At 60.2% G+C, this 24,718-nt stretch overlaps 2 protein-coding genes across 3 annotated transcripts in view; one reads left to right on the plus strand and one right to left on the minus strand.

Annotated features, from left to right (window-relative positions):
* Positions 1 to 19,398, plus strand: part of ASB2 (ankyrin repeat and SOCS box containing 2) — a 39,807-nt gene extending 20,409 nt beyond the window's left edge. Inside the window, exons 3-10 of one of the 2 annotated variants that reach the window (XM_075531358.1) lie at positions 567 to 668; positions 4,529 to 4,689; positions 5,583 to 5,738; positions 7,230 to 7,475; positions 8,508 to 8,679; positions 14,324 to 14,888; positions 16,543 to 16,696; positions 18,535 to 19,398. In XM_075531358.1, the coding sequence (XP_075387473.1) occupies positions 567 to 668; positions 4,529 to 4,689; positions 5,583 to 5,738; positions 7,230 to 7,475; positions 8,508 to 8,679; positions 14,324 to 14,888; positions 16,543 to 16,696; positions 18,535 to 18,671 (1,693 nt within the window). In that variant the 3' untranslated portion in view covers positions 18,672 to 19,398. The remainder of the gene's footprint in view (positions 1 to 566; positions 669 to 4,528; positions 4,690 to 5,582; positions 5,739 to 7,229; positions 7,476 to 8,507; positions 8,680 to 14,323; positions 14,889 to 16,542; positions 16,697 to 18,534) is intronic. The other variant, XM_075531359.1, reaches the window with a different exon arrangement.
* Positions 19,399 to 22,052: 2,654 nt separating this feature from the next.
* On the minus strand, positions 22,053 to 23,600 carry FAM181A (family with sequence similarity 181 member A). The gene has a single exon (XM_075531271.1). The coding sequence runs from the start codon at positions 23,258 to 23,260 to the stop codon at positions 22,421 to 22,423; it is 840 nt and encodes a 279-aa protein (XP_075387386.1). The 5' UTR covers positions 23,261 to 23,600; the 3' UTR covers positions 22,053 to 22,420.
* Positions 23,601 to 24,718: the final 1,118 nt, after the last annotated feature.

The raw sequence follows: 24,718 nt of genomic DNA on the forward strand, positions 1-24,718 counted from the left end.
TCCAGGTCATGGGTGCCAGACCTGGACTTGACTCTGCAGGTGGAGGGGGCTGATGGTTGAATGGATGAGGCGTGGGTGAGAGGGTCGGGTGGGGGGTGGCGCACAGAGGTGGTGGCTTGGCTTCCTGCCATGCATGTCTCCTCACCCCCACCCCCACCCCTGCTCTGTGAGTCTGGTCCTGTCTGAGGCCCTGCGTGGGGCCAACCAACCACTTCCCACATTCCCCGGGCAACCAGTGTCACCTTGCTTCCTATCTGCCTCCCGCGTGCGGTTGGCTGGGGAAGGGGACCAAGGGGTGGGGGTGAGGTTAACCTCATTGTTGTCATATATGGTCATTTAACTCTCCCAGGGCTTCCTCCGAGGGCCAAAAATAATCCGGAGCCCAGGCAGCTGTGTCCAGCACGCCAGGAGGACAGGGCCATCTGCTCTGGGGCTGAGCCCGCTTCTGCCCTGGTCCTTCTCCCCCGCCTGCCCGCCCGCCCACCCGCCTGCGGCCCCACAGCCATGACCCGCTTCTCCTACGCGGAGTACTTTGCTCTCTTTCACTCCTGCTCCGTGCCCCCCAGGTCCTCCACGCCTGAGAGCCCCCCGGCCCCGGCCCCCCAGGGCTTGTTCCAAGGGGTCATGCAGAAGTACAGCAGCAGCTTATTCAAGGCCTCCCAGCCCACGTAAGTGACCCCCGCTCAGGACTGGCCCACCTCACTCCTCCAGCCACGCTTGCCCTTGGGTAGGAAGGCAGGGACTCTAGGGGGGCTCCCAGGCCAGCTCCCTCCCTACTGTGGCCCCTGGGACCCTGGTGCTCCTGCTGAGCTAGCCACAGACCCTGTCCTCAGCGAGCCAGCCAAACTGGCGTGAGAGTCTCCCTCGGGCTCTCTGGGGGCAGGAGAGGTGTGGGAGCTGGACCAACCCCTATGGCTGGGGCTCTGTGTCTGGGGACCAGCAAGAGGAAGGCAGTGGCAGTCGTGGTGTGTGTGTGTGTGTGTGTGTGTGTGTGTCCGCACGCGTGCATGGTGGGGGGGTGTTGGGAGCTGAAGCTGCAGAGTTGCCACACCTCTGTCTGTCTGTCTCCCTGTCCCCACGGCACTCCTCCATAAATCTGAGCATGTTTCCTTCTGCTTTGCAGTCTTTCTGGGCTGAGAACCAGAAAGAATCGGAGCTAGAGGAGGCACAGCGGGGCAGAAGGGGGTGCTGGGTGCTAGGGGAGGGTGCTGGGTGCTAGGGGAGGGCTCTGGGTGCTAGGGCAGGGTGCTGGGTATTAGGGGAGGGTGCTGGGTATTAGGGGAGGGCTCTGGGTGCTGGGGGAGGGCTCTGGGTGCTGGGGGAGGGCTCTGGGTGCTGGGGGAGGGCTCTGGGCTAGTTGGATTCCTGGAGAAGAGTCCTGTGCTGTTTCCTTTTACATCCCACCCCCCATTCCACCCTTGACGAGCAAGAGGGGTCCTTTCACGGGCACCCCCCTCTCCTGGCTTGTGGGAGAACAGAGGCGAGGGTAGTCAATGCTTTGTTCCCCTTCCAACCATTTCCAACACCCCTCCCTCCAATCACTTGGTGCTGCTGGTGGGGCTGCCTGCCTGGGCCTGCACTTCCTGTGTGATGACCACCCAGTCAGGTCCCTCTCTGAGATCCTCTTCTCTGAACTCCAGTGCTCTCAGGTGGCTTGATGCCAATACCCCCGCCACCCCCCACCTGGTGGGGACTCTGGCTGAGCCTACAGAGAAGGGTCTAGTGTGTGGGCTGAGAGCTCCCAGCCCAGGCGGGGGCCGGGGGGAGGGGGTTGACAGTGCTCCGTGATACAATTTGGGCCCCCAGCACCCCCTCCCTTAGCTCCAGCCCTCTCTCCTCACTGCAGCCGGGTCCCACAAGAGACCTAGAGAAGCAGCACACATACCCCCACTAGGGCGCCTCCTGACCCCACCATGTCTTCTCTGGCCGCTGGTCTCGGGCCCTGCCAAGGTGGCTGTGAAGCCGTTGACAGGACGGATGTCTGGCTGTCTGTCGCTCCACGCCTGCCTGCCGTGACCCAACCACTCACCAGCTTCTTATTTGTGCTGATGCTGTGAATACCCAGGGTGCTGGGGAGGGGAGGGCGGCAGGCAGAGGAAGTACAGCTCACAGGAGGGAGTCTGGGGAGGTTTGGGCCCAGGGCCCAGGAGCCTCAGCCTCCTCCTTTGGAATGCAGACCCCTCCCCTCTGGACCCAGGAGACACAGCCCTTGTGGTCTTCACTGGCTCCCTAAGGGTAGAGGCACTGGGCTCAGTGGACGGATGAGTGGGTGTGTGGGTGAATGGATGGGTGAGTGGATGGTTGAGTGTTTGGGTGGATGGATGGGTGGATGGGTGGATGAGAGGATGGATGAGTGGATGGATGGATGAATGGATGAGTGGATGGATGAGTGGATGGATGGGTGACTGGATGGGTGGGTGGACAGAGAGACAGATGGATGGATGGATGGATGGATGGATGGATGGATGGATGGATGGATGGATGGATGAGTGAATGGATGAGTGGATGGATGGATGGGTGGATGGGTGGATGGGTAACTGCAGGGTGGGTGGACAGAGAGACAGACGGATGGCTGGATGAAGGAGTGAGTGAGCAGGTCAGAGAACATGTCATCTACTCTGCCTTGGAGTCTGGCCTGCTGACGTTTTCTGTGACAGCTGTTCTGGGTTTGATGGCCCTTGGCAGCTGCTTGCTCTGAGGAGAGGGCCTGTGACGGGGAGAGCAGAGGGAACAAACCAGAACACGGATATGTGGGCTGTGCAGTGTCGCCGGGCCTCCCCTGCTGCTGGACTCCACTTTGGAGCTTGTGAGAGCCCACTGGGCCTGGAGGGGGACTTGTCCCTAAGGCAGAAACACTGACCCCCAGAGAGGTGCCTGATGGTACACTTGAAGTCTCCCCTAGGGTCATTGGATGGTGGCACCATGTGCCCAGACCTCTGTCGGGAGTAGTCTCAGTGACCAGTGAAGGTGTCTCCAAAGGTCTCCTTCTGCTACGGAGCAACCCGCCCAGAGCTCAGGTTCCAAATTTATTTGATCTGCCACCCGTTTTCACGGCCAAAGTTATTCAGCAGACTCCACCCCCATCTCTAGCCCATCACTGAGGATAAAGTGTTATTGTTAGGAACCATCATGTCAGTTCTGACCCATAGTGACGGTATGCACACTGCCCACTCCTACGCCACCCTCACAATGATTCCTTTGCCCCTGAGGCCCCATGGATGGCTCCAGCACTGCCTCCAGGGGACATTGTTGTCCACTATGGGAAACTCTGGAGGGAGCCTCTGGCCATCTGCAGGGGTGCTGGTGTTCTACCGCCTGCTTCCTGTACAGCTTGTGGACAAGGCAGGAGTACAGGGATGCACACAGGGGACTGGGAGGGACAAGACTCTGCCCAGGGACCCCATCTCTACCTTCCCAGGCCTTTACTTCCTACATGTTCCCAAAGGGGATGCCGGAAGGAGCCATTGAGCCCGATAGCCATACATGTGACTCCTGTCCAGTCGGCTCTGACTCAGGGTGTGTCTGACTCAGAAGTGGATCTCCAGGCCTTTCTTCCAAGGACAGGGAGGCCTAGTGGTGCCGTGGTGAAGCGCTCAGCTGCTAACCCCTCTGCCCTAGAAGGTCGCTGTGAGTCCAAGTGGACTGTGTGGCTGTGGCTTTGTGTGGGGGCCAGGATTGCTTCTTCCAAGCCGTCTCTGGCTGGACTCAAACCTCCTGGCATGTCAATCATTTACCCCACCCCGGGGTTCTGAGCCGGATCCACAATCGATTCCCACTCAGATGGACCCTGTAGGAGCGAGGAGAGCTGCCCCCATGGATTCCCGAGGCTGAGCAACTTAGAGGAGCGGGCGACCTCATCTGGCTCCTCTGGAGCAGCAGGGGTGGGGTTGGAACCACTGACCTTTCGGCTAGCAGCCGAGCCCTTAAACACCAGGCCTCTTTCCTCCTGAGAAAAGACGATAACCCAACCCCACGGCCAGCGATCTGAGAGGAAGCAGACACAGCTCCAGTGAGGAGACGGCCATCTTTCTGATACTAGAAGGATTGAGATGATTTGTGGGGTCCTTATCACACATTGGGGTCATTCATGCACTCATTCATTCATTCATTCTTCGTGCACTTGTTAGGCACTGGCCACTGAGCCTGGCCCTGGAATAAAGCAGTGAGGGGTGGAGCTGGACAGCATCCTATCCTCTTGGAGCTCAGAGCCCAGGGAGGAGGAACATGAAGTCAGGGCCTGTGGACACTCGACGCTTCTGGGCTGAGCCGGACTGACCAGGTCAGCTGGTTTGCGGCCATCCAGGCAGAAGCGGCAGAGAAAAGTTGCGGGCTAGATGGGTTGGGTCAGGTCCCGTTCCACACAGAGGGATGGTCCTCACATTGCGCCCCTGTGTGGCCAGGAGGACCCATTCCCTGGAGGACACTGGACTGCTGGGGGCTGAGGGGACAAGCCTAGAACCACAGCCCTTCAAACTCCCAGCCATCAGCCTGGTTCCTAGGGACAAAGTGACACCCTTCCCTTTCACAGGGACCCCGTGCTCAAGGTCATCAAGGAGGGTGACGAGGAAGCCCTGAATGCCATGATCAAGGCTGGGAAGAACCTGGCGGAGCCCAACAAGGAGGGCTGGCTGCCGCTGCACGAGGCCACCTACTATGGCCAGGTGGGCTGCCTGAGGGTCCTGCTTCGAGGTGAGGGCGAGGAGCGGGGGCCCCTGGGTGGGGCTGGGGCATGCACCGAGGGCCCCTTCTGGCTCCGTAGACAGGGCAGGGCAAGGCTATCCCCCTATCTGGCCACCCATGCTGCTTCGATGGCAAAGAGGAAGTTCCCCCATGCCCCCAGCACCCACAGGGAGCAGCACCCCATCTCTGTAAAGACATCGAGGAGAGACTGGCTTGTGGGGAGCCACCAGAACCTGCTCCCATGCCAACGTCCCAGGGCAGATTGACGGGGGAAAACGGGCAGCTGGGGCTGTGTCCGGCCAAGGGGGACCGCAGGGAGCCCACCTCCTTGACAGCCCAGACCTATCCAGGGCCCCTTGTTTTCTGGGGGAACAGCAAAGACCTGCCTTGGCCCTCAAGGGGTCCCTAGGTGGCACATGCAGTTAAGCACTGGGTTATTAACAGAAGCTCACCCTTCAGTGCCTCAGAAGAAAGGCCTGGCAATGTATTTCTAGAACAAGTCAGCCCTGGCCTGGCAGCCCCTCAGGGCACCCCTGCTCTGACTCCCACGGGCTCAGGAGCTGGCGCCGACCTGACATTGTCCGAGGTCTTGTTCATTGTTTTCTTCCACCCTGGAAGCCGAGCAGACCCCAGGCTGCCCACCAGGCTCCAGGGAGTGAGGCTTGGGTTTTCCAGCAGTGTCTAGTGGGAGAGCCCAGGGAAGCTCAGAGAGGGAGGGGCCAAGCAAGGCAGGCTGCCCGCAGGAGGTGTCTTCTTGTGTGGCCATGGGAGTTACAGGGTTCAGGGCAAAGAGGATGGGGGTGGCCCTCAGGACCTGGGTTGGGGGAAACAAATCGGGGAGGCCTTGTGTTTCGAGGGGCAGGCGGCCCCCTATTTCTGAGCCCTCTCGGCGCTCCTCCCAGCATATCCTACGACAGTGGACCAGCGCACCCTGCAGGAGGAGACTCCACTGTTCCTGGCCACCTGTAGGGGACACCTGGACTGCCTCCTGTCGCTGCTGCAGGCCGGGGCTGAGCCGGACATCTCCAACAAGTCCCGAGAGACACCGCTGTACAAAGGTCAGTCATTTCCTGAGAGCAAATCAGCAGTCCCCCACACCCACGCACCCACCCACCCTGCCATTAGCGCCTCACTTCTCTAAGGGGCTTTGGAGGCAAGAGAGTCATTCTGATACCTAATCCATGCCTGCTGGGCAGTGGGGAAACCTTCAAACAGTGACCTGGCCAGGGCCCCAGGGTACTTGCAGGGCACTTGAGAGCCCAGTAGGTGGGACACTAGAAGCAGTGTGGCGGTAGACCGGTTCTCTCTCTTGTCCATCATAGCACAGTGGTTAAGAGTACAGACACTGGGACACACCTCTGGCCTTGAATCCCGGCTCTTTGTGACTTTGCGCATGTTGCTCGACCTCTCTGTGTACCGCTTCCTTTGTTCAAAGGGGACCATAACCTGACACCTGGGCCCGGATGTCGCACATCTTATGTGCAGAGGAGCGCTGGTCGTGCTGCGGGCTGCTAACCACCAAGTCAGCAGTTTGAAGCCACGAGCTGCCTCTCAGGCAGAAGGGGAGGCTTGGGCATGTTACTAGAAGAGACCGGCCCCTGGAGAAGGGCATCATGCTTGGTAGAGGGGCACCAGAATAAGAGGAAGGCCCTCGATGAGCTGAACAGACACAGTGGCTGCAGCCACGGGCTCAGGCGCAGGAGCAGTTGTGAGGATGGCGCGGGACTGAGCAGGGTTTCCTTGTGCTGTGCAGAGGTAGGGTCGCTATGGGCTCTTAATACCCCCACCACCACCGCCACCGCCAGAGAGGGGCAGCCTCAGACACCCGCAGGCGCAGTTCTACTATGTCACAGGGCTGTTATGAGCCAGAACGGACTCGATGGCAGGGAGCTTGGTTTTTCAAATAATCTGTAAGGGGGAGCCCCAGTAACATCATCGGTCGGTGTTGGACCTCTGCCTGGGAAACCCGGCCCAGTGGGTTTTACTTCATCGAGAGTGAGATTGATGGTGGTGACACATGGTTTGCTGATGTTCACATCTGCAGCTGTTCACTGGCATATATACTCTTAGTCAGACTGGGGTTATGAAGCTACTGATCATAAAAGACAGTAACGAAACACAGGGGTGAAAAGGTACTTGACTCACATGAAAACCGGCTTGGGGCAGTGTCGTCAGAAGGTGGCCCTGTGGGAAGCCGGAGGACCAGCTGTGCATACTCTCCTAGGGACTCGGAGCTCATGTGAATTAGCCAGCCTGCGTCACGTGCTGAGATCAGAGCGCCTGGCATATCGCCAGCCCTAGAGACGCAGGGGCTTCCAAATGTTCCTGGGAAAACGAAACGAAAAGATAATAGAATTTGTCCTGAGCTTTCAGAAGCCCCTCCCTCCCCCAAGCCAGCAGGTAAATGTGCCAGTGTGCGTGTGAGCGTGATGCTCCGGCACCATGCCTTGGGGCCAATGCAGGGCCTGGAACCAGGAGCGGGAGGGCACGGTGACCGTGGGCAGGGTGAGTGCGTGGCCGAGCCGGTCCTGCTTCTTCCCTGGGTGCAGCCTGCGAGCGCAAGAACGTGGAGGCGGTGAGGACCCTGGTGCGCTACAACGCAGACACCAACCACCGCTGCAACCGCGGCTGGACAGCACTGCACGAGTCTGTCTCCCGCAATGACCTGGAGGTCATGGAGATCCTGGTAACGGGAGGCGCCAAAGTGGAATCCAAGAACGCCTATGGCATCTCCCCTCTGTTCGTGGCTGCTCAGAGTGGCCAGCTGGAGGCCCTGAGATTCCTGGCCAAGCACGGTGAGTGCCCGGGGTCTCTGGGCCGTGGGGTCCCCAGGGCCACAGCTGGGTAGGGCCTCAGAAAATAGCTCTCAGATAGCATCGCCCTGGGGTGCTGGCCTGAGATGCATTCTGAGGCTCAGTTCAGTGGGGGATAGTGCTGAGATCCATTAGTGATGCCTGCAAGGAGAACAAGCATGGGGGTGGTGGCACGCATGCCCCCTCTCTACCATCTCTAATCCAGCCAACAGCCTGTGTTTGCAAATGAGGACTCTGAGGCTTGGAAGAGGGAAGTGACTTCCCTAAGGTCAAGTTGGTGGCAGGAACAGCTCGACTCTGAGTCAAAGAGTACCAACCACTTCCCTTTCTGAAAGGTTCCATTCAGAGCCAGGAAGGACCTCAGGCAACATTCAGGTTGCCTCCTTGTTGTGTAGGCAGTGAAACCAAGGAAGGGGAAGCCATTGTCCTCGGTCACACTGCAAGTGAGTGGCAGAACTGGGATCTGAACCCAAGCCTTTGGACTCTGTAAAATACCTTTGTGTGTGCGCGACCCTATAGGACAGAGTAGGACTGCTCCTTAGGGTTTTTGAGACTGTATATCTTTGAGGGGTCAGATAGCCTTGTCATTCTCCCTGGGAGCAGCTGGTGGATTTGAACCCACTACCGGTAGCTCTCAACCCAGTGCCTGACTCACAGGGCAGACAGAGTCAACGAGCTTTTCTACCCTGCTATCTCTACCCGATGGCGTAGTGGTTACATATTGGGCTGTGGTCTGAAAGGTTGGCACTTCGAAACCACCAGCCACCCTCTGGAGAAAGGCAGGGTTTGGGGCTCCTAAAAGAGTCACAGACTTGGAAACTCGCAGGGGCCATTTCACCCTGTCCCGTAAGGTCACCGCCACGAGCCAACGTGGACATGATGGCAATGAGCTAGTTTGTCTCCCGCAGAGCCGAGGCGTGGCTCAAACTTCAGGCTTTGGGGGAAGGAGCTGGTGGGCACTGGGTCCAGGGCAGTGACCGTGTGATCAGTGACCACTTGCTTGTCCTTCGCCAGGCTCTGACATCAACACACAGGCCAGCGACGGCGCGTCTGCCCTCTACGAAGCCTGCAAGAACGAGCATGAGGAGGTGGTCGAGTTCCTGCTGTCCCAGGGCGCCGACGCCAACAAGGTCAACAAGGACGGCTTGCTGCCGCTGCACGTGGCCGCCAAGAAAGGCAACGACAGGTTAGTCTGGCCCAGGTTCCCCCTGGGGAGTCACCTGTCGGCTGCAGTGAGCAGACATGCGCTGAATGCCTGCACAATGCCAAGAGTTGTGTGTGCATTAGGCGCTGGGCTGCTAGGCTCGGGCTCGGTGGTTCAAACTCATCAGCTGCTCCGAGGCAGAAAGACGCGGCTAGCTTCTCCTGTAAAGATTTAAAGCCTCGGGAACCCGGGTAAGCAGTTCTACTCTGTCCTGTGGGCGCTGTGCCGTGGCGGTGGGTTAGGTTTGGTTTAGGAGAAGTAGGCAGACACTGCTAGCCCTTCACATTATCAACGGGCTTTACTCCTGTGAGGCAGGCACTGGGGGCATTTCCAGCTTTTCAGATGAGGGTGCGAAGACACAGAGAGGGTGAGTGACTTGCCCAAGGTCACACAGCTCAAAGGTCACATCGAGAGGAACTGCACTTGGGGGACTAGACATGAGTCCGGATGTACCTGTCCCCCGCCCTCCATTCCCGGGCCCATGGCCCTCCGCTCCACCAACCCCGCCCCCCCACCTCCCTGGCTGAGGAAGGTCACCAAACAAAGGTCACAGCCCAGTGCTCAGCAGCTTCTGCCGAGGGCCCCGTCCACAGCCTCGTTTCTTCCTGGGTGCTGGGCCTGAGGAGCCCCTGCCCCGCCCAGAGGATGCATCGGGGTTTGATGTGACATTCCATGGTCCTGCTCTCCTCTCTCTCGGCCACCTGCCAGACACCCACCAGTCCATAATGGGGCCAGCTGCACCCAGGGCCAGGCAGCTGGGGCCAGCTGGGGTCTCTCTTCCACACGCTCAATGGGAGCGGGTGCCGCACACGTCACAGAGAAAGGACGCCCCAGGATTTCCTCCTTTGAGGCGGTGGCTGTGTGTCGCAGCGGTGACGTGCTCGACTGCTAACTGAAAGGGGAAGGTTTGACCCAGCAGCCCATGGGGAGAAAAGACCCAGTGCTCACCCCAGAAAACCTGACAGCCAGGAGACCCCAGGGGGGCAGTTCCACGCCATCTCCTGTGACCTCACGTCCGTCCGAGCAAATCGCATGGCGTTGTGTTCTTTTCCAGCAGAGCAAATCACCTTATGAAAGGGCAGGTCCGTGTGGAAATGGATCCCTGAAGCCCCTGCTTTCGCTTGGCAAGATCAGATTGCCTCAAGAGTTCTCTAACGTAGAGATTTTAAAGCCCCTCCGCAACCTGAGCTTCTCAGTCTTGGCTGCAGGCTGGTGTGCACCCCCACCTGGGACTCTGCTTGACTGGTTTGGGGTGCAGCTGGGGCCTCGAGGGGATCCTGCTTGGCAGCCCAGGCAGGCCGGCACTGTGACTGCTTCTTTGTGGCCAATGCAGAGCACTGTTGTTCTGAGTTCTGGGTCGGGTCCCTGGATGGCTGCAGGATTTTGCTGCATGGGACCTCACCGCCCATCCGGTCTCATAGGCAGGGCATCCTCTCACCCCCACGGCCTCAGAGAAGAGGGCCTCTTACCCCCCAGCACACACAGACATGCACAAACGAGGGCATCTACAGTGCGACAGGGTGCATGCACATGCATGCTCACATGCACACACAAGTACGTCTGCAAGTGCACACACCAGATTGCCTGTACACGCATGCACTTGCACAAGAGCAGGGTTAATGAACCACAGAGCCACTCAGCGCCACTGGCAACAGCACAACTGTCTGTGGGCGACTAGTTCCCGTGCAAAAGTGAAACCTGGCGCCAAGTTCACAGTAAACCCTGACAGAGGTCACCTCGCCATGACCCCAGCAGCTCAGACTTTGGTGTACCAGGGGCAGTCCCCAGGGAGGTCAAAATGCAGGGGTCACTGACGATTGAGTGCCGACTACGTATACTCCTCCTTCGGCTCAGCATTCAGATCCCGTCTCTGCTTCCCAAGCAGCTTCAGGGGCAGAGGTGGTGAGAAGGGGAGTCATTCCCACCGGGCTGGGAGGCAGAGAGGGTGACGGGGTGAGAGGAGCCGGATGCGCCGGCACTTTGAGTGCGCCCTGCACAGGCTAAGCGCCCAGCAAGGATGCGTTTGGGGCTGTTGTTTGGGAAGGTACCGTGGGGACAACACGTCAGAGGAGTTCTGCCACAGGACATCCTGTCGGGTAGAAGGCCAGTGAAAAAGAGGAAGACCCTCAGGGGGAGGGATTGACACCGAGGCTGCGAGGAGGAGGAGGAGGAGGAGGAGGAGGAAGAGGAGGGTGTGGGACCGGGCAGTTTCCTTCCTTCTGCTGGCCCAAGAGTCGAGATGCGTTTCTTGGGAATGATGCCCACATCGCTATTGTGTCCCTGGGTGGGTGTTTCCGAAAATCAGCCACGAGAGCCCCTTGGGTGGCGGCCACAGTGTGTTGGAGCTGGCCCCATGAGCACTGTCAGCATAGGTGTGAATGGCGAAGGAGTGTTACAGGTGGTTTGGTGGTCACGCCTTGGCCTGCGAACTGCCAAGTCAGCAGGTCTAAACCACCGGCAGCTCTGCTGGAGGGAGAGGCGCCTCTCTCTCCACCTGTAGAGTTCCAGTCTTGGAAACCCCCAAGGGCAGGGTCTGTGAGTCAGGATCGACTGCAGGCCAGTGAGTTTTGTTTCGTTTTTTCTCTTTGGTTGTCGGGGAAGCAGGTGTGGGTCACTGAGGGGAGCAACATGCTGAGATGGGCCGGCTGCCAGTGGGCAGAGATGGCTCTCTGACCCACTGCTGCCCAACTCTGGGCCCCATGATGCCCAGGACAGCCTTCCGTGGCTCCCAGCTCTCTGTCCTATTCCCTGCAGGGCAGTGGTTCAGACTGGGTAACAGGGAGCCCAGCAGGTGGGGATGGTGGTGGGGCAGGACCTAGGGCAAGGGGAGTGGAGTCCAGGCCATCCTGGCAGGTCCTGGAACAAAGCAGTCATTACCAGGGCAGCGTTCAAGGTCAGAGGCTGTTCCATGGGTCCTGGAGCCTGCCATGCCTCTTCAGGGGGCTTGGAATGACCCTGAACTTGGTGGGCCTGGTGAAAGCACACCTGCACAAGGATGGGGAGCTGACCAGGACCCAGGTCTCCAAGACCTCTAGGGTCTATTGGCCAGTAGCCATCTTTTTTGCTATCCAGAAAGGACAATGCTTTGTGACCCTATGACTTCCGTGTGGCCACTGCCTTGGCAGATCATTCCCTTTGGTCAGGAGGGGTAGTGGTGGGGACCTGGTTCTGGGAGCCTAGAGACCCACATTCCACCCTGCCTTTGCCTGTCCCGCCTCAGTTTCTCCCTCCGTCAGGTGGGATGGCTGCCCACTGTGACCTCCAGCTCAGTGAAGCATCACAATGTCCCTACAAGGCTTTCCCAGCCCTTTCTGGCATGGTCCCCATAAGCAGGGGACAATACAGTGGTGACACATGCTAAGAGAAGGCGGCTTGGGGGCCCCAGCCAGTGGCCAGTCGGTTTCCACATGGCTGCCACTTCCCGTCGGGCGTGGGGGTGGGTACAGGGGGGTGGGTACAGGGTGGGTACAGGGGGTGGGTACAGTGAGACCCACTGGGACCTGCTGGGGTACCAGCCCCATCTGCCAGTGGCCGAGTGTCTGGGACATAGTTCTCTGCTGTGTTTGGATACACCAAGGGTGTGATGGACCATTTGTTGGTGGTGGCCATGGTCCAGAGCCGGGCCGGGCCCCTCGGGGTGACCAGCGCCTCTGCAGAGGGAGGTCAGGCCTCCTGCGCCCACACAAATAGAAATTAGGAGGCAATTAGTCCCCCGGGTGTGTGAATTTCCTTTTGAGGCCTTAGAGGCAGATTTTAGCCAAAGGCAGCGTCACCAACAATAATAATTCTTTCCGCTGAGAACCTAGCATGAGGCTGCTGGCACGGGGCTTCAAGGAAGCTGGCAGGCTGGGAAGCGTGGGAACTGGCCTGATGGCACCTGCTTCCCTCGCCAAGGCCTCATCCTCAGAGTGCCAAACAGGGCTGCTGCAAGAGGTCACCTTTCAACCAGGATTAGGCAGATTAGGGTGGCAGGGATGTGTCCTGGTGGGAGGCAGGGGGCCTGGGGGGAGAAAACAAAGACGAGGGGTGGGGCCCGGGGGCTGTGCTGTGGTCTCTGGTTCATCATCACTCCGGGTCTCCCAGTCACACGTGTTAAAGTGAAGTCCACACACTAGCTCTGGCTCCTCAAGGGATCAGAGTGACAGTGACATGACAGGCACATTGCCAGGCTGTGATGACCACAAATCCCCTCATCTCTCGACAGCCACTTCAAGGCAGACTAGACAGCTGTGCATCCGTCTCTGGGCAAGTCACTACCCTCCCTGGGATTCTTTCTGCTCCTAGTAAATTGAGAATAGCACTCTCGCCCACAGGTTTAATAAACCGAGCTATGCAAAAGGCTGGGAGTGATGTCAGAGGTAGTGGGAGAGCCCAGTCAGGGTTTGCAGGGCAGAGAGGGTGGGAGACAAGAATAAGCATAGACTTAGAAAAGGGGGGACCCTGGTGGCTTAGTGGTTATGTGTTGGGCTGGCTGCTAACTGCAAGGTCAGCTGTTTGAAACCACCAGCTGCTCCACGGGAGCAAGACGAGGTTCTTTACCACCAAGAGTTAGCCTCATAAACTCACAGCTTCAGTTCTGCCCAGTCCTACAGGGCTGCTACTCATGGCAGTGAGTTTGTTGGTTTGTTTGTTTACGGAGAGAGGAGCAGGCAGGGCTTGCTCGCCAGGGGATGCCTGGGGCCCAAGGGAAAAATATCTGGCACCAGACACATTGTCTCATCCTGGTATCCACAACCTGGAGGTTCCCAAGGTGCAGGGCCGCTCAGCTGGGGGTCTGAGGAGGACCCAGTTCTTCTCTTGAATCTCCTGATTCAAGGCTGTCCCTGGAGCTCTCCGAGTCATGATGTTTCTCATCTATAAAATAGGAATGATGAGGCATGCTGGGGTTGGGGGGTTGGGGTTGCTTCAGCGGTTGAGCTAGATCTCATCTGTAATGTGAGGAGGTTCCTGGCAGGCAGTGACCTCTTGGATGGGACTGTCCCTTCTTGTCCCCGCCGGTCCCACCCGGTTTCCTGGCTGGCCGCAGGGAGCAACTGGAATGCTCACTGGGCTCAGAGACCCTGCAGCCCACTCTCCATATACCTGAGCTGAGAATGGACACCCCTCGCCACGTGGCCGGGGAGTCTGGGCAGCACGGTTCCTGGACTCTGATGGTAATTGGTCTGAGTTGTAAGCCTACATCCCCACTGAGCTTCAGTTTTTCATAAGGTGGAGGCAGCCACATGTCCCTGCCCCAGTATGGTCACTATGGTGATGGCTGGATTCCCCCCATGCTTCCTCCTGGGGACCCTCCCCACGCACAGGACTGGAAAGCAGCTGGGCTGGGCCTCTCGGCGCCCCCTGCTGGCTGGGCGGACCCACTTCCCTCTGCACTCACTGAGCCTGGGAGCAGCTGGACTGGGCCTCTCGGCGCCCCCTGCTGGCGGGGCGGACCCACTTCCCTCTGCACTCACTGAGCCTGGGAGCAGCTGGGCTGGGCCTCTCGGCGCCCCCTGCTGGCGGGGCGGACCCACTTCCCTCTGCACACACTGAGCTTGGGAAAGGCTAAACTCAGCGCACCCCTGCTGGCGGCCCTGCCCCCCGCGCTGGCACCTGGGTGACCACGTGCCCGCCCATCCTCCCGCAGGATCGTGCAGATGCTGCTGCCGGTGACCAGCCGCACGCGCGTGCGCCGGAGCGGCATCAGCCCGTTGCACCTGGCGGCCGAGCGCAATAACGACGCGGTGCTGGAGACGCTGCTGAGCGCTGGCTTTGACGTGAACGCGCAGCTGGCGCCCGAGCGCTCGCGCCTCTACGAGGACCGGCGCAGCTCCGCGCTCTACTTCGCTGTGGTTAACAACAACGTGTACGCCACCGAGCTGCTGCTGCTGGCCGGCGCTGACCCCAACCGCGACGTGCTCAGCCCGCTGCTCGTGGCCATCCGCCACGGCTGCTTGCGCAGCATGCAGCTGCTGCTGGACCACGGCGCCAACATCGACGCCTACATCGCCACGCACCCCACGGCCTTCCCCGCCACCATCATGTTCGCCATGAAGTGCCTGTCCTTGCTCAAGTTCCTCATGGACCTCGGCTGCGACGGCGAACCCTGCTTCTCTTGCCTCTACGGCAATGGCCCGCACCCGCCGGCTCCCACACGCAGCAACCGCTTCAATGACGAGCCAGCCTCAGACAAGCCACCCAGTGTGGTGCAGGTGGGCAGGGCGCGGTTGCGGTGGGTGGGGGCAGAATGCTGGTGGGCGTGGGCGTGGCGAGTGGGTGTGAATGGGCGGGGCCCTGGTGGGTGTGGTGCAAGTGGGTGGGGCATGGTAGTGGTGGAGGATTGAGTGGGCGGGACCTGGGTGGGTAGGCGGGCGTGGTGCAGGTGGACGGGGCTGCTTAAGTGGGCAGACCGTGAATGTGGGGAGAGGTGAATAGTGAGCAGGTGGGCAGAGCACAGGTGAGCGTGGAGCAGTGGATGGGACCTGGCGGTGTTGGGGGAGTGAGTGGGCGGCACAGGGGTGGGCGTGGTGCAGGTGGGTGGAGTCAGCCACAGTTGGAGGGGCGCGAGTTGACAAGCTCCGGTGGTGCTGTGGGCAGTGAGTAGGTAGGATGCGGGGTGGTGTGGTGCAGGTGCGTGGAGTGCAGCTGCGGTGGGCGTGGTGTGAATGGGCAGGTGCTGGGGCTACAGGTGGGCGTAGTGCCATGGGGAGAGTCTGAGGGCTGTGGGGCGAATGAGGCATTTGGATCAGGAAGGGCAGGTGAGTAACGAGTCCAGGAGACAGTGTGGACGAGTGGTGAACATGTTTAGAGACGGTGTGGACCAGTGACGGATGCGCTCTGGAGGCAGCGGGGTCTGGTGCTTAACGAGGCAGTGTGTGCCCTGGAGAGAGCGCTGGTGGACTGGGAGCCAAAGTGCCCTGCCTTGGTTGGTGTCCACCAGTGGTTAGCATGCGTTCAAGTCGATGTAGACTCATGGTTGCTTCTCTGAGGATCCTCGTTTGGGGTGGACACACCTTGAAGGACTTGTTGCCTAGCGGTTAACAGCTCCGAGGAGTCACGTGCACAATAAAATCTCCTTGGTCAGTGGCCTTGGAGAATTTAAGGCACCCAGTGCAGCAAGGGATTGGCGGGAGAATTGTGTAGTTGAAGGGCTTGTCACTCCCAGCACCCTACAGCCCAACTGTGATGTTGGGTGACTGAGTCCTGGAAGGGGCTCAGAAGGAGGCTGGGTAAGGTCAGAGGAGGGGCCCGGCAGAGTCAAAGATTTTGAGGCAGGATCTGTCCGTGGTGCTGACGTTAAGTCAGCCCTGCAGACGCAAGGGAAGAGAAGAACTTATGGGTGCCTGTCTAAGCACTGGCCGGCTGATTGCAAGATTGGGAGTTCACACCCACCAGCCTCTCCGAGGGAGAAAGATAAGGCTGTCCGCCCTCATAAAGATTCCAAAGTCTTAGAAACGTTGCAGAGAGCTGCTCTGAGCCCCTGAGACAGTGCAAATGGTTGCTGTGTTCAGGTGCTAACTGCAAGGCTGGAAGGTCGAGTCCTCCCAGAGGGACCTTGGAAGATAGGCTTGTCTGTCTCTCAGAAGCAGCCATCAGCAGCCTTGGGGCACACAGGTTGACGCTGACACCTTGCGGTCACTATGAGTCAGAGCTGGCTGCCTCCATGACAGCTGGTACTGGTGTACCCACTTTATGGACCCAGAAGTTGAGGCTCAGAGCAGTCAGCAATAAGCCTGGCCCAAGTTGCCCGTTGCCCCTCCACAGCCTGTGTTGATTAGTGTGGAGGACCTCTAGAGAGGGGTGCCCTGGGACCTGCCCTCCCTGTGGGGTAAGCTTCCTGAAGCTGGGGTATGCCCTCTCTTCCAGTTCTGTGAGATCCTCTCGGCCCCGGAGGTGAGTCGCTGGGCGGGGCCCATCATCGATGTGCTGCTGGACTACGTGGGCAACGTGCAGCTCTGTGCCCGCCTGAAGGAGCACATTGAGAGCTTCGAGGACTGGGCTGTCATCAAGGAGAAGGCAGGTAGGGCTGCTGCCCCCGCCATTGTGGGCGGGTCACCCTGTCCAACAGAGCAAGGCCCTGCCGGCACTAATGCTAGATGAACCCCTGGTGCACGCCCTATCGGGCTGTGTGCCCACTCCTTCCTTGAAGTATAAACCAGGATCCTGCCCTCAGGAAGACTGTATCTCTGGGGGAAAGCCACACCACTCGTAAGGGACAAAGCTGGGACCCACACCCCAAGTCCCCCACTCTTTCCACCAGGTTTTATGCTGATTTGGCTCTGTGGGGAGGGTTGGAGCCTTGGGGTTCAGTTCCCCTTGCTTGAAGGTCCCTGATAGGGGTGAATAGCATCCCATGGAAATGCAGACTGAGATCCAGCAGGTCAGGGGTGGGGCCCAGGAATCAGCAAGTCAGCATGCTCCCACATGGTGTGATCCTGCTGGCCCATAGGCCACACTCCAGGAGCGGGCAGTGTGACCGTGCAGGGGGGCCCTTCCCTCTTGGGACCCCAGCATCCCATCTGGACAGAGGAGCCTGGGCAGTTTCACTGTCCAGCACCCTTCTGGCTCTGGTCGTGAGGTCTTGACCCAGTACAGCTTCTCAGTTCTGGGTGTGGGCAGAGGCTTAGGTGTGGGCAGGCCCGGCCCGTAAAGTCAGGTTCAGCCCAGGTCCAGCTAACACATCTAGTGTCAACAGGGAAGCCTGGCTGAGTTGGGCCGAGAGTGTGAGGACCCCTCTCAGGCTTTCTGAGCTCCCGTTTGGTTATTTTGAAACCCATCTACATCATCAGTGCCCTGTGTGGGCACTCGGTGCTGTGTTGATGATGTTGCTCTGGGTAGTAGCTTCTGAGAGGTGGCACCGGGGCCCTAGGCCCACAGTGATGTCCTGCAGCCAGCAAGAATCCCTCTGGCCCTGGTGGTTTAGTACCCCAGGGCAGCTTTAATGTAGCCAAGTGAGGTGCTGAGCTTCCCAGAGGGCAATGGGGCACACACAGTGGTGGGTACAAGCCTGGCTTTGAGTTCCTAGGGTCCCAGCGCCTAGTACTGGCACCCTTGTTGTTGCCTGGCTAGCTAGGTGATGCTCAGCTGCCTGGCCCTTTGTCCTGCCTCCCATTCTTCCTGGCCTGGCCCTCCCTGTTCCCTGTGACTGCAGTAACCCTACCCTCGAAAATCCTACCTACCTGTCAAGCTCCAGCTAAGGGGAGGGGTCTGTCTGGGCAGGTGGCTCTGCATTGCAGATCCTGGGTGGGGGAGAACTTCGCAAGGGTTTGTTGACTACCTGTGGGACTGACTGGCTGACTGACTGACTGACTGACTGACTGGCTGACTGGATCTCCAGCAAACGTTCCAAGGGACAAGGTTGAGTATTTGTCACCCACCACTGCCCACCCCCTCTTCCTAGTCCTCTATCCCATGCCAGCTCAGGGATGCCACCTGGTCCTTGGCCCTGCCCCCTGAGCATCTCTTGAATGCCAGAGCTGGATGCACACTGTGAGGACACTTCGGAGATCACCCCTCTTGCTCCCTTGCCCAGGGTACCCCTTGTTAGGGGGTCCAGTCTCTGTGTAGAGGACCGAGCTGGGGACGAGGAGCCGGGAAGTGCAGGCTCTAGCCTGGTAGAGCACCCCCGCTTGCTTCCTCACCTGTGCCTGACAACCTTGGGCTGTGGGCATCAGTGAGGCATGACAAGCCGGAAATAAGGTGCTCTGTCAGGTGCTTTCAGACGCAAGGTCTGGGGTTCCAGGCCAGGCAGGGGGTGGTCCCAGCACCTTGTCCTCTTGTAGCCCCATCAGCTGGGTACCCTCACATGCTGGGTGGTGGGTGCCAAACCTTAGCTGATGCAGTCCCTCCTTTTCCCAGAACCCCCGAGGCCCCTGGCTCACCTGTGCCGGCTGCGGGTACGAAAGGCCATCGGGAAATACCGGATAAAACTCCTGGACACGCTGCCACTGCCTGGCCGGCTGATCAGATACCTCAAGTACGAGGACACCCAGTGACCGGGCCATGGGGGTGTTGGAGTGGCACCGCAGTTTGTCTTTGCTACGTCTCGGGATGCCAGTGTCCCTGAGCCCACGGGGGCCTGGGGACAGTTGAGGCTGCAGGCTCAGCAGCGTATCATGCTCTTGAAGAGTCTCTGGGTGTGAGCAGAGGGCGAATCCAGTGGGAGAACATTTGTCCCCAACCCAGTGAGGTCCCAGACCTCTGCCGTGGGCACTGGCAGAGACCTCTGGTCCTGGGCGGGTCCTCTGGTGCTCCAACTTGGCTGTAGAACGTTGAAGGGCGAGCCTACCATCCTGGGACAAGCCTCCCTGGGGCTCTTACCCCTCCTGGATGACGCCCTTCACCTGACTCTTCAGCGTTCTCCTGTAGACGGACCCTGCCCTCCCAACCTCACTCCTTCCCCCAGCCCCAGGGCCTGAGGTCCTCAGGGAGTGGGGGCGGGCCAGGGGTGGGAGGCAAATATGAGTTACCTTTGCTTGAATGAACCCTTCACCCTACAGGAGAGCACGAGGGTGGGGTGGGGGGGTGTTTCTCACCGGACTCCATTGTCACGGAAACAGGAGCTTACTGTCCAGAGGAGTGTGGGGCCCACCAGTCTCCTCCAGGGACAGCCCTGCACACCTGTGTGTTCCTGGCACTCTGTCGTCCTGTTCTGCTGTCTCCTGTTCTGCTACAGATGTGAGACACGGGGCTGGGGCCACAATAAAAACCTTGCACATGTTTCTGGAAGCAGAGGGGTTGGTGTTGAAGGGGTGGCCCCTGCACCCTGGCCATGTCCACAGACTGTGCCCTCCAAGGTCTCCTTGGTGGTGGTAGTTGGGGAGCACCCAGGAGGCTGCACAGAGCAAGGTCCCGCCCCAGTGTGTTGTCACGTTTCTATAGAAACTGCAGTGACTATAGAAACCCTGAGTCGGTGGTCTCTTGAGCAGGCCACCTCACTGAGGCCATGCAGGGCTCAGACCTGACTGAGCTTTGCCAGGGGTGGACGCTGATCTGGGCCCTCGAGGGCAGGAGCGACCAGTCTGGCCCTGTCAGACCATCAGAAGCCGCTGGGGGCTGGTTCCGCCTCAGAGCAGCAAGCGTGGTGCTGGCTGCCACCTGGTGGTCTTGCTGGTGCCAACATGCTGGGCGCCATGAGAAGGAAAATGCCCACTATACCCCAGGTCAGAGGGGGCTGGATATGCAGGAAGACAGACAGGTCCAGAGGTGGGAAGGGGGAAGCCTGGCCCTGCATGCAGCGTCTGGACATGACCTCAGGCTGCTCTGCTGCAGACCTGGCTGAGCTCGCAGGGCTCTTGCCCTGCTGTCTGGTGCTCAAGCCCGAGGCCCTGGAATGTTAGCATGTCAGGCTCAGGTCTGGTCAAGCAGACACCCTGCAAGTGCTGGCTAGTGCAGCAGGCCTGGTGGGAGGGCAGATGGGCTGGCCTGGGATTGTTGGGGGGTACTGGGCAGTCAAATGGGTATCTCACCCACAACCTTATAGGCTCAGGTTTAGGTCTTGGAGGTAGGGGGAGAGGGTGCTACTCCAGGTGGGTGGGAGGTGGTCCTGGGAGGAGTCCGGCTGAAGAGGTAGGTGGGAGGCTCGGCATGGTCACTACCCTGTCCCTGGGCTGGGCTGGGCTGCTATCACCTTAGAACATGGACCTTCGGCCAGACCACGTGATAACAGGCATTGTGCAGGGCTCTGCCCAGCCTGGGGCTCTAGGTCTCTGACCCCACCTTCCCACCACACAGTTCCCCAAAGGCTTACTGCCCACTCTCGGCCCCTGGGCCTGCCCCTGTGGGACTCAGCTTGTCCTCTACTTCAACCAGCACCCCCGCTTTCCCTAGGAGCCCTCGTCTACCTGGCTCTTCCCCTTTCCCTGGGAGGGTGCGCACTCAGAGTCTGGCAGCCCCACTTCTGGGGCAGGTGCCTCCCCTCCCCCCCCCCCGTGAGATCAATGCCAAGAGGGAGAGCCATGTGCATCTGCTGCTCTAAGTCAGGCTGATGGTTTTAAATCCCAAAGCTCTTTTGTGTGTGTGTATATGTGCGTAGTATGTGTATGTATGTGGTGTATGTAATGTGTGGTGTGTTTATGTGGCGTGTGTGTGCTGTGTTTTCATGCATGGTGTGTGATATGTGATGTGGTGTGTGATGTGGTGTGTGTGTTGTGTGTGCCTGTGTGGTATGTATGGCCTGCCCCTAATCCCAGACTGGGTGGGCCCACCTTCCTGTGGGTCGGTTAGTCATTAGGAGTGCAGGCTTGTGGCAGGATGCCTCCCCTCCCCTGTCAGAGCAGGGGTGGGATTGTAATGTCATGAGGAGAGTGCGGGTGTTTGGCAGGGCATTCTTACGGGGAGGGTGAGGAACTTGCCCAGATGACACAGCGTGTAGGCACTAGATGAGCTAGTCCAGGGCCGGGCTCCTAATTCTGAGCCATTAGGAAGGACCCTAAAGAGCTGCCCGGGTGACACCAGGGCCGTTTGAGACTTAGGGTCTTACTTGAGGACCCCGTTCCCCATCATATCACTCTATGGACCAGGTCATCGCTCAGGACAACTCTGCCTGTGGTGCACCAGCCCCATGGCTCTAGAGTCACCAAGGGAATTGGACAAGAACCTGCCGGCCGCCCTGTGAGCAAGCAGCCCACCCACTTGACTCCCCACTCCAGGGGAGCTCAGAGCCAAACAACGGTGGCGGGGTGGGGTGGATGGGCTCCACCATCACAACTCCACCCCCGAGGGGAGAGTCCCGTGACCCATTTTACAGATGTGGGAACCAAGGTCAGAGGCAGGAATTGTCCAGCATGGCACTGCTGGCTAGTTTTGGTGCCAGAGTCCCAGTCAGGGATGGCCCCGGGCCGGCGTGTCACATACAAGCTGTGTGCGGATACAGTGAACGAGCAGTCCACACTCAGCCGTTCCCTGGCCTGGGGTCCCCCAGCACTGGAGCCCTGCCCAGGTCGCCTGTGGAGGGACCACCTGTTGTGTGCCAGCCGCTGTGCCAGGCATGCACAACCTGCATTACCCGCTGGTCTTCAACTAGTGGCCATGCCTGAGACGTAGGAGGATTTGGCCACACAACCTGTTACTTTGCTTACCAGGGTGTGGCCCCGTCTGGCCTGACCCTCCCGTCAGACCACAGACTGGCCAGGACCAGTCTGCAACAGAGGGGAGCCCTCCTGTCCCACCACCTCCTCCTCCAGGTGAGCCCAGCTCCATAGCACCCCTTCACCCTGCTACTCTGAGCACCGACTCCTCATCCCCCCAGAGCACATGGGGCCCTGAGACCCAGGCTCAGGGTGGGAGGGGGTGGCGGTGGCGGACAGAGGCATTCAACTTCAAGACGCCCAAGCTGTGGAAACTGCAAAAGAAATGTCTTTATTCTTTGAGCTCTTAATATTTACAAGGATCAACAATAACAGCGGAGGGAGGCGTGTGGGGTGCTGGCAGGCAGACAGGTGTAAAGTCTGGCTTCAGAGGGTAGCCAGGCAGGCAAGGGTCATGGGGTCACCCCCGCTGCTCTGGTTTGTGGCAGGTCCTGGAGGTCACGGCGTGGACCCTGGCCTCGGGCAGGAGGGACAGGGCTGCCAGCAGGGTGTCCCGACCCACCCCTGCGGGTCCTGCCTCACCCCTGCCACACAGCAGGAAGAGGTCATGCCACCCCTGTGTAGCCCAGCGGCCTGACAGCCCGCCCACTGTCCAACACTCAGCGGGGTGGTGGTGGTGGGACAGCCCAGAGTGGGGGCCAAGGCCTCTGGCCAGGCTAGAGGTAGCCGAAGACATTGAAGATGGGCGGGGGCAGGGCAGGCTTGGTGGGGATGGGCTTCAGAACCACTGGGCGGTAGACTTTCTGGCCTGGCCCATCCAGGTCCGCTGGGGAGGCCGGGCTCGCTCTCCAGAGGCCAAGGCTGGGCACAGCGCCCTGTGGCAGTGGCCCCGGAGGGCCGGGGTACATGGGCTGTCCATGGTACTGGAAGGGGCAGCAGCTCCAGGCATTGATCCGACCCCCCAGTGACACCCCTGGCACCTTCAGCCGCTCTTCCACCAGTGCCCTGGGGGACCCGGGTGCCAGGGGCTCCAGACCCTGACACGTTTGCTTGCCCTCATAGGGAGGACCCTCCCTGGAGCCCAGGCCTCCCTCCAGCCCCAAGGGGAAGCTGTGGGCAGGCCGAGGCTCTTTCCAAAAGGAGGCGGGCAACTGTCTTTTCCTCATGGGCACCTGGCCAGGCTGGGCAGCGGTAGCGTTCTGCCCCTGGAGGGTCTGCTCCTGCCCAGGGAGAATCTCACCCCCCGTGGCAGGGTTTCCCAGAGCCTTCTCCTGGCAGCCCCCGCCCACGGCAGGGCTGGGCACCTGGCCGTCCACAGGCTGCCGCGCCGGCCGGTCCTCCAGCCCCCTCTTCAGGTGGGGGTCGGCCACTCGGCCCGGGAGGCCCCGCGGGAGCCGAGAGTACTTCTGGGAGAAGCGCTTGAGCTGCTTCTGCAGGTACTTGCGGTGGTCCACGGAGCGGCGGCAGGGCGCCGACTTGTCCAGGGCCGCCTTGATGTCGCTGGACGCCAGGTTCACGAAGTTTAGCAGCATCTTCACGTCACTGTCCGAGGCCATCACCAGGGGCCCGCTGCACAGGGCTTTCCATGGAGAGGGCGGGTCCTGCTGGTGGCCGACGCTTCAGGGACCTGGGGGTGGGAAGCACAGCAGGCCGTCTGCCCATCTGTCCCTCTGACCATCCATCGGGGTCTCTCCGAGCAGCCACGGCTGACCTTCCTCAAAGGCCACGTGACTGCAACAACTGTTCCCCCAGGCCAGCAGCCCACCGAGCATTTCCAGCCGAGGACCAGGTGCGCAGAGGGCCTCCTTGGATCCTGCGGGATCCGGGGCAGCAGAGGTCGGGCACCTTTGCCCAAGGTGGGCCGGCTACGCAGCAGGGCTGGGCTGCCGGCGGGACCTTGGCCAGCCCCAGGACTCTTATTTCGTGTGCACTCACTTTCCCCGGGGTGGGGGGCGGGGGGCCACGCTCCCTTCATCCCCCTACCTTGGTCTCCCAACCCCCAGGCCCCCACGCTCCACCCCAAGCTCTCCAGGCTGCACCCCTCTCTGGCAAGCAAGTCCGGACCTGCCCGGAGGGCTGGTCCCAGGCTGCGGGCGGCGGCAGGACCCCACCCCCCACCCCCGCGGAAGCATCTGCAGCAATTTCATGCCTCTCAGGCCACCACCCACAGCACCTCGCCTCCCACCCCGCCGGCCCGGCCCCCACACTGACCGCAGGTGCGGGCCCGGGGCCCCCGCCCACACGGCCCTGCAGGTTCCCCGCAGACCTGGGCCGGCCCAGCGCGCGAGCCGCCGACGAGCTCCGTCAGTCGCGGGAAGCAGTTGTGCGGCCCTAAGTGGGCTGAATGGAGGACACGTCCCCGGGGCTGGGGGGCCCTCAGGCCAATCAGGAGCGCCTCTCCAGATACAAAGCATCCCAAGCAGGCGGCAGCGCCCCGTTCCCACATTCTTTGCCGTCACAAATTGTCACCATGGGGACCATCACAAAACAGACAGCTCCCAAATGCAATCATTTCCCGGTACATTTCTACCCTTCAGCCTGGGACCCCCACCCACCCACCCCCACTCGGCCTCCACGCCCCTCCTCCCCTTGACCTCGGTCCCCTGGTTTCTCGAGGGGGTGGTGGGTGTGCGTGCGCTCGAGCGTGCAGAGAATGTCCGGTTCTGAGCAGGGGGCTAGCTGGGCCCAGCCGAGTCGGAGCCGGAGCTTGAGCCTGAGCCGGGGTGGCTGCCTCCCCCAGCCTACCAGTTCCCTGTGGCCATGCCCCAGTGCGGACGGACAATCGGATGGGGTAAGCCGGGCGGGCCAGCTCCCTGCCCTTGAGTGTTGAGTGGCCCGGCTCACTGGGTCTCCCCCTCGCCTGGCGGGCACGCTGCTGTCGAAAAGGTGGCCGCCAGGACAGCAATATCCATGGGAAGGGAGCCGGGGCCCTGTGGAATCCTGTCTCTATATTTGCTTCCTCAATTGAGCTGCACAAAGCCTGAATTGCCCATTCAGTGCGGCTGGACAAAAGG

Source organism: Tenrec ecaudatus, chromosome 14 (genome assembly GCF_050624435.1).
Source record: "Tenrec ecaudatus isolate mTenEca1 chromosome 14, mTenEca1.hap1, whole genome shotgun sequence".
Taxonomy (NCBI): domain Eukaryota; kingdom Metazoa; phylum Chordata; class Mammalia; order Afrosoricida; family Tenrecidae; genus Tenrec; species Tenrec ecaudatus.

What these genes read in the sequence shown, in the direction of transcription:
- FAM181A (XM_075531271.1), bottom strand. Translation starts at nt 23,260, where the DNA reads ATGGCCTCGGACAGTGACGTGAAGATGCTGCTAAACTTCGTGAACCTG.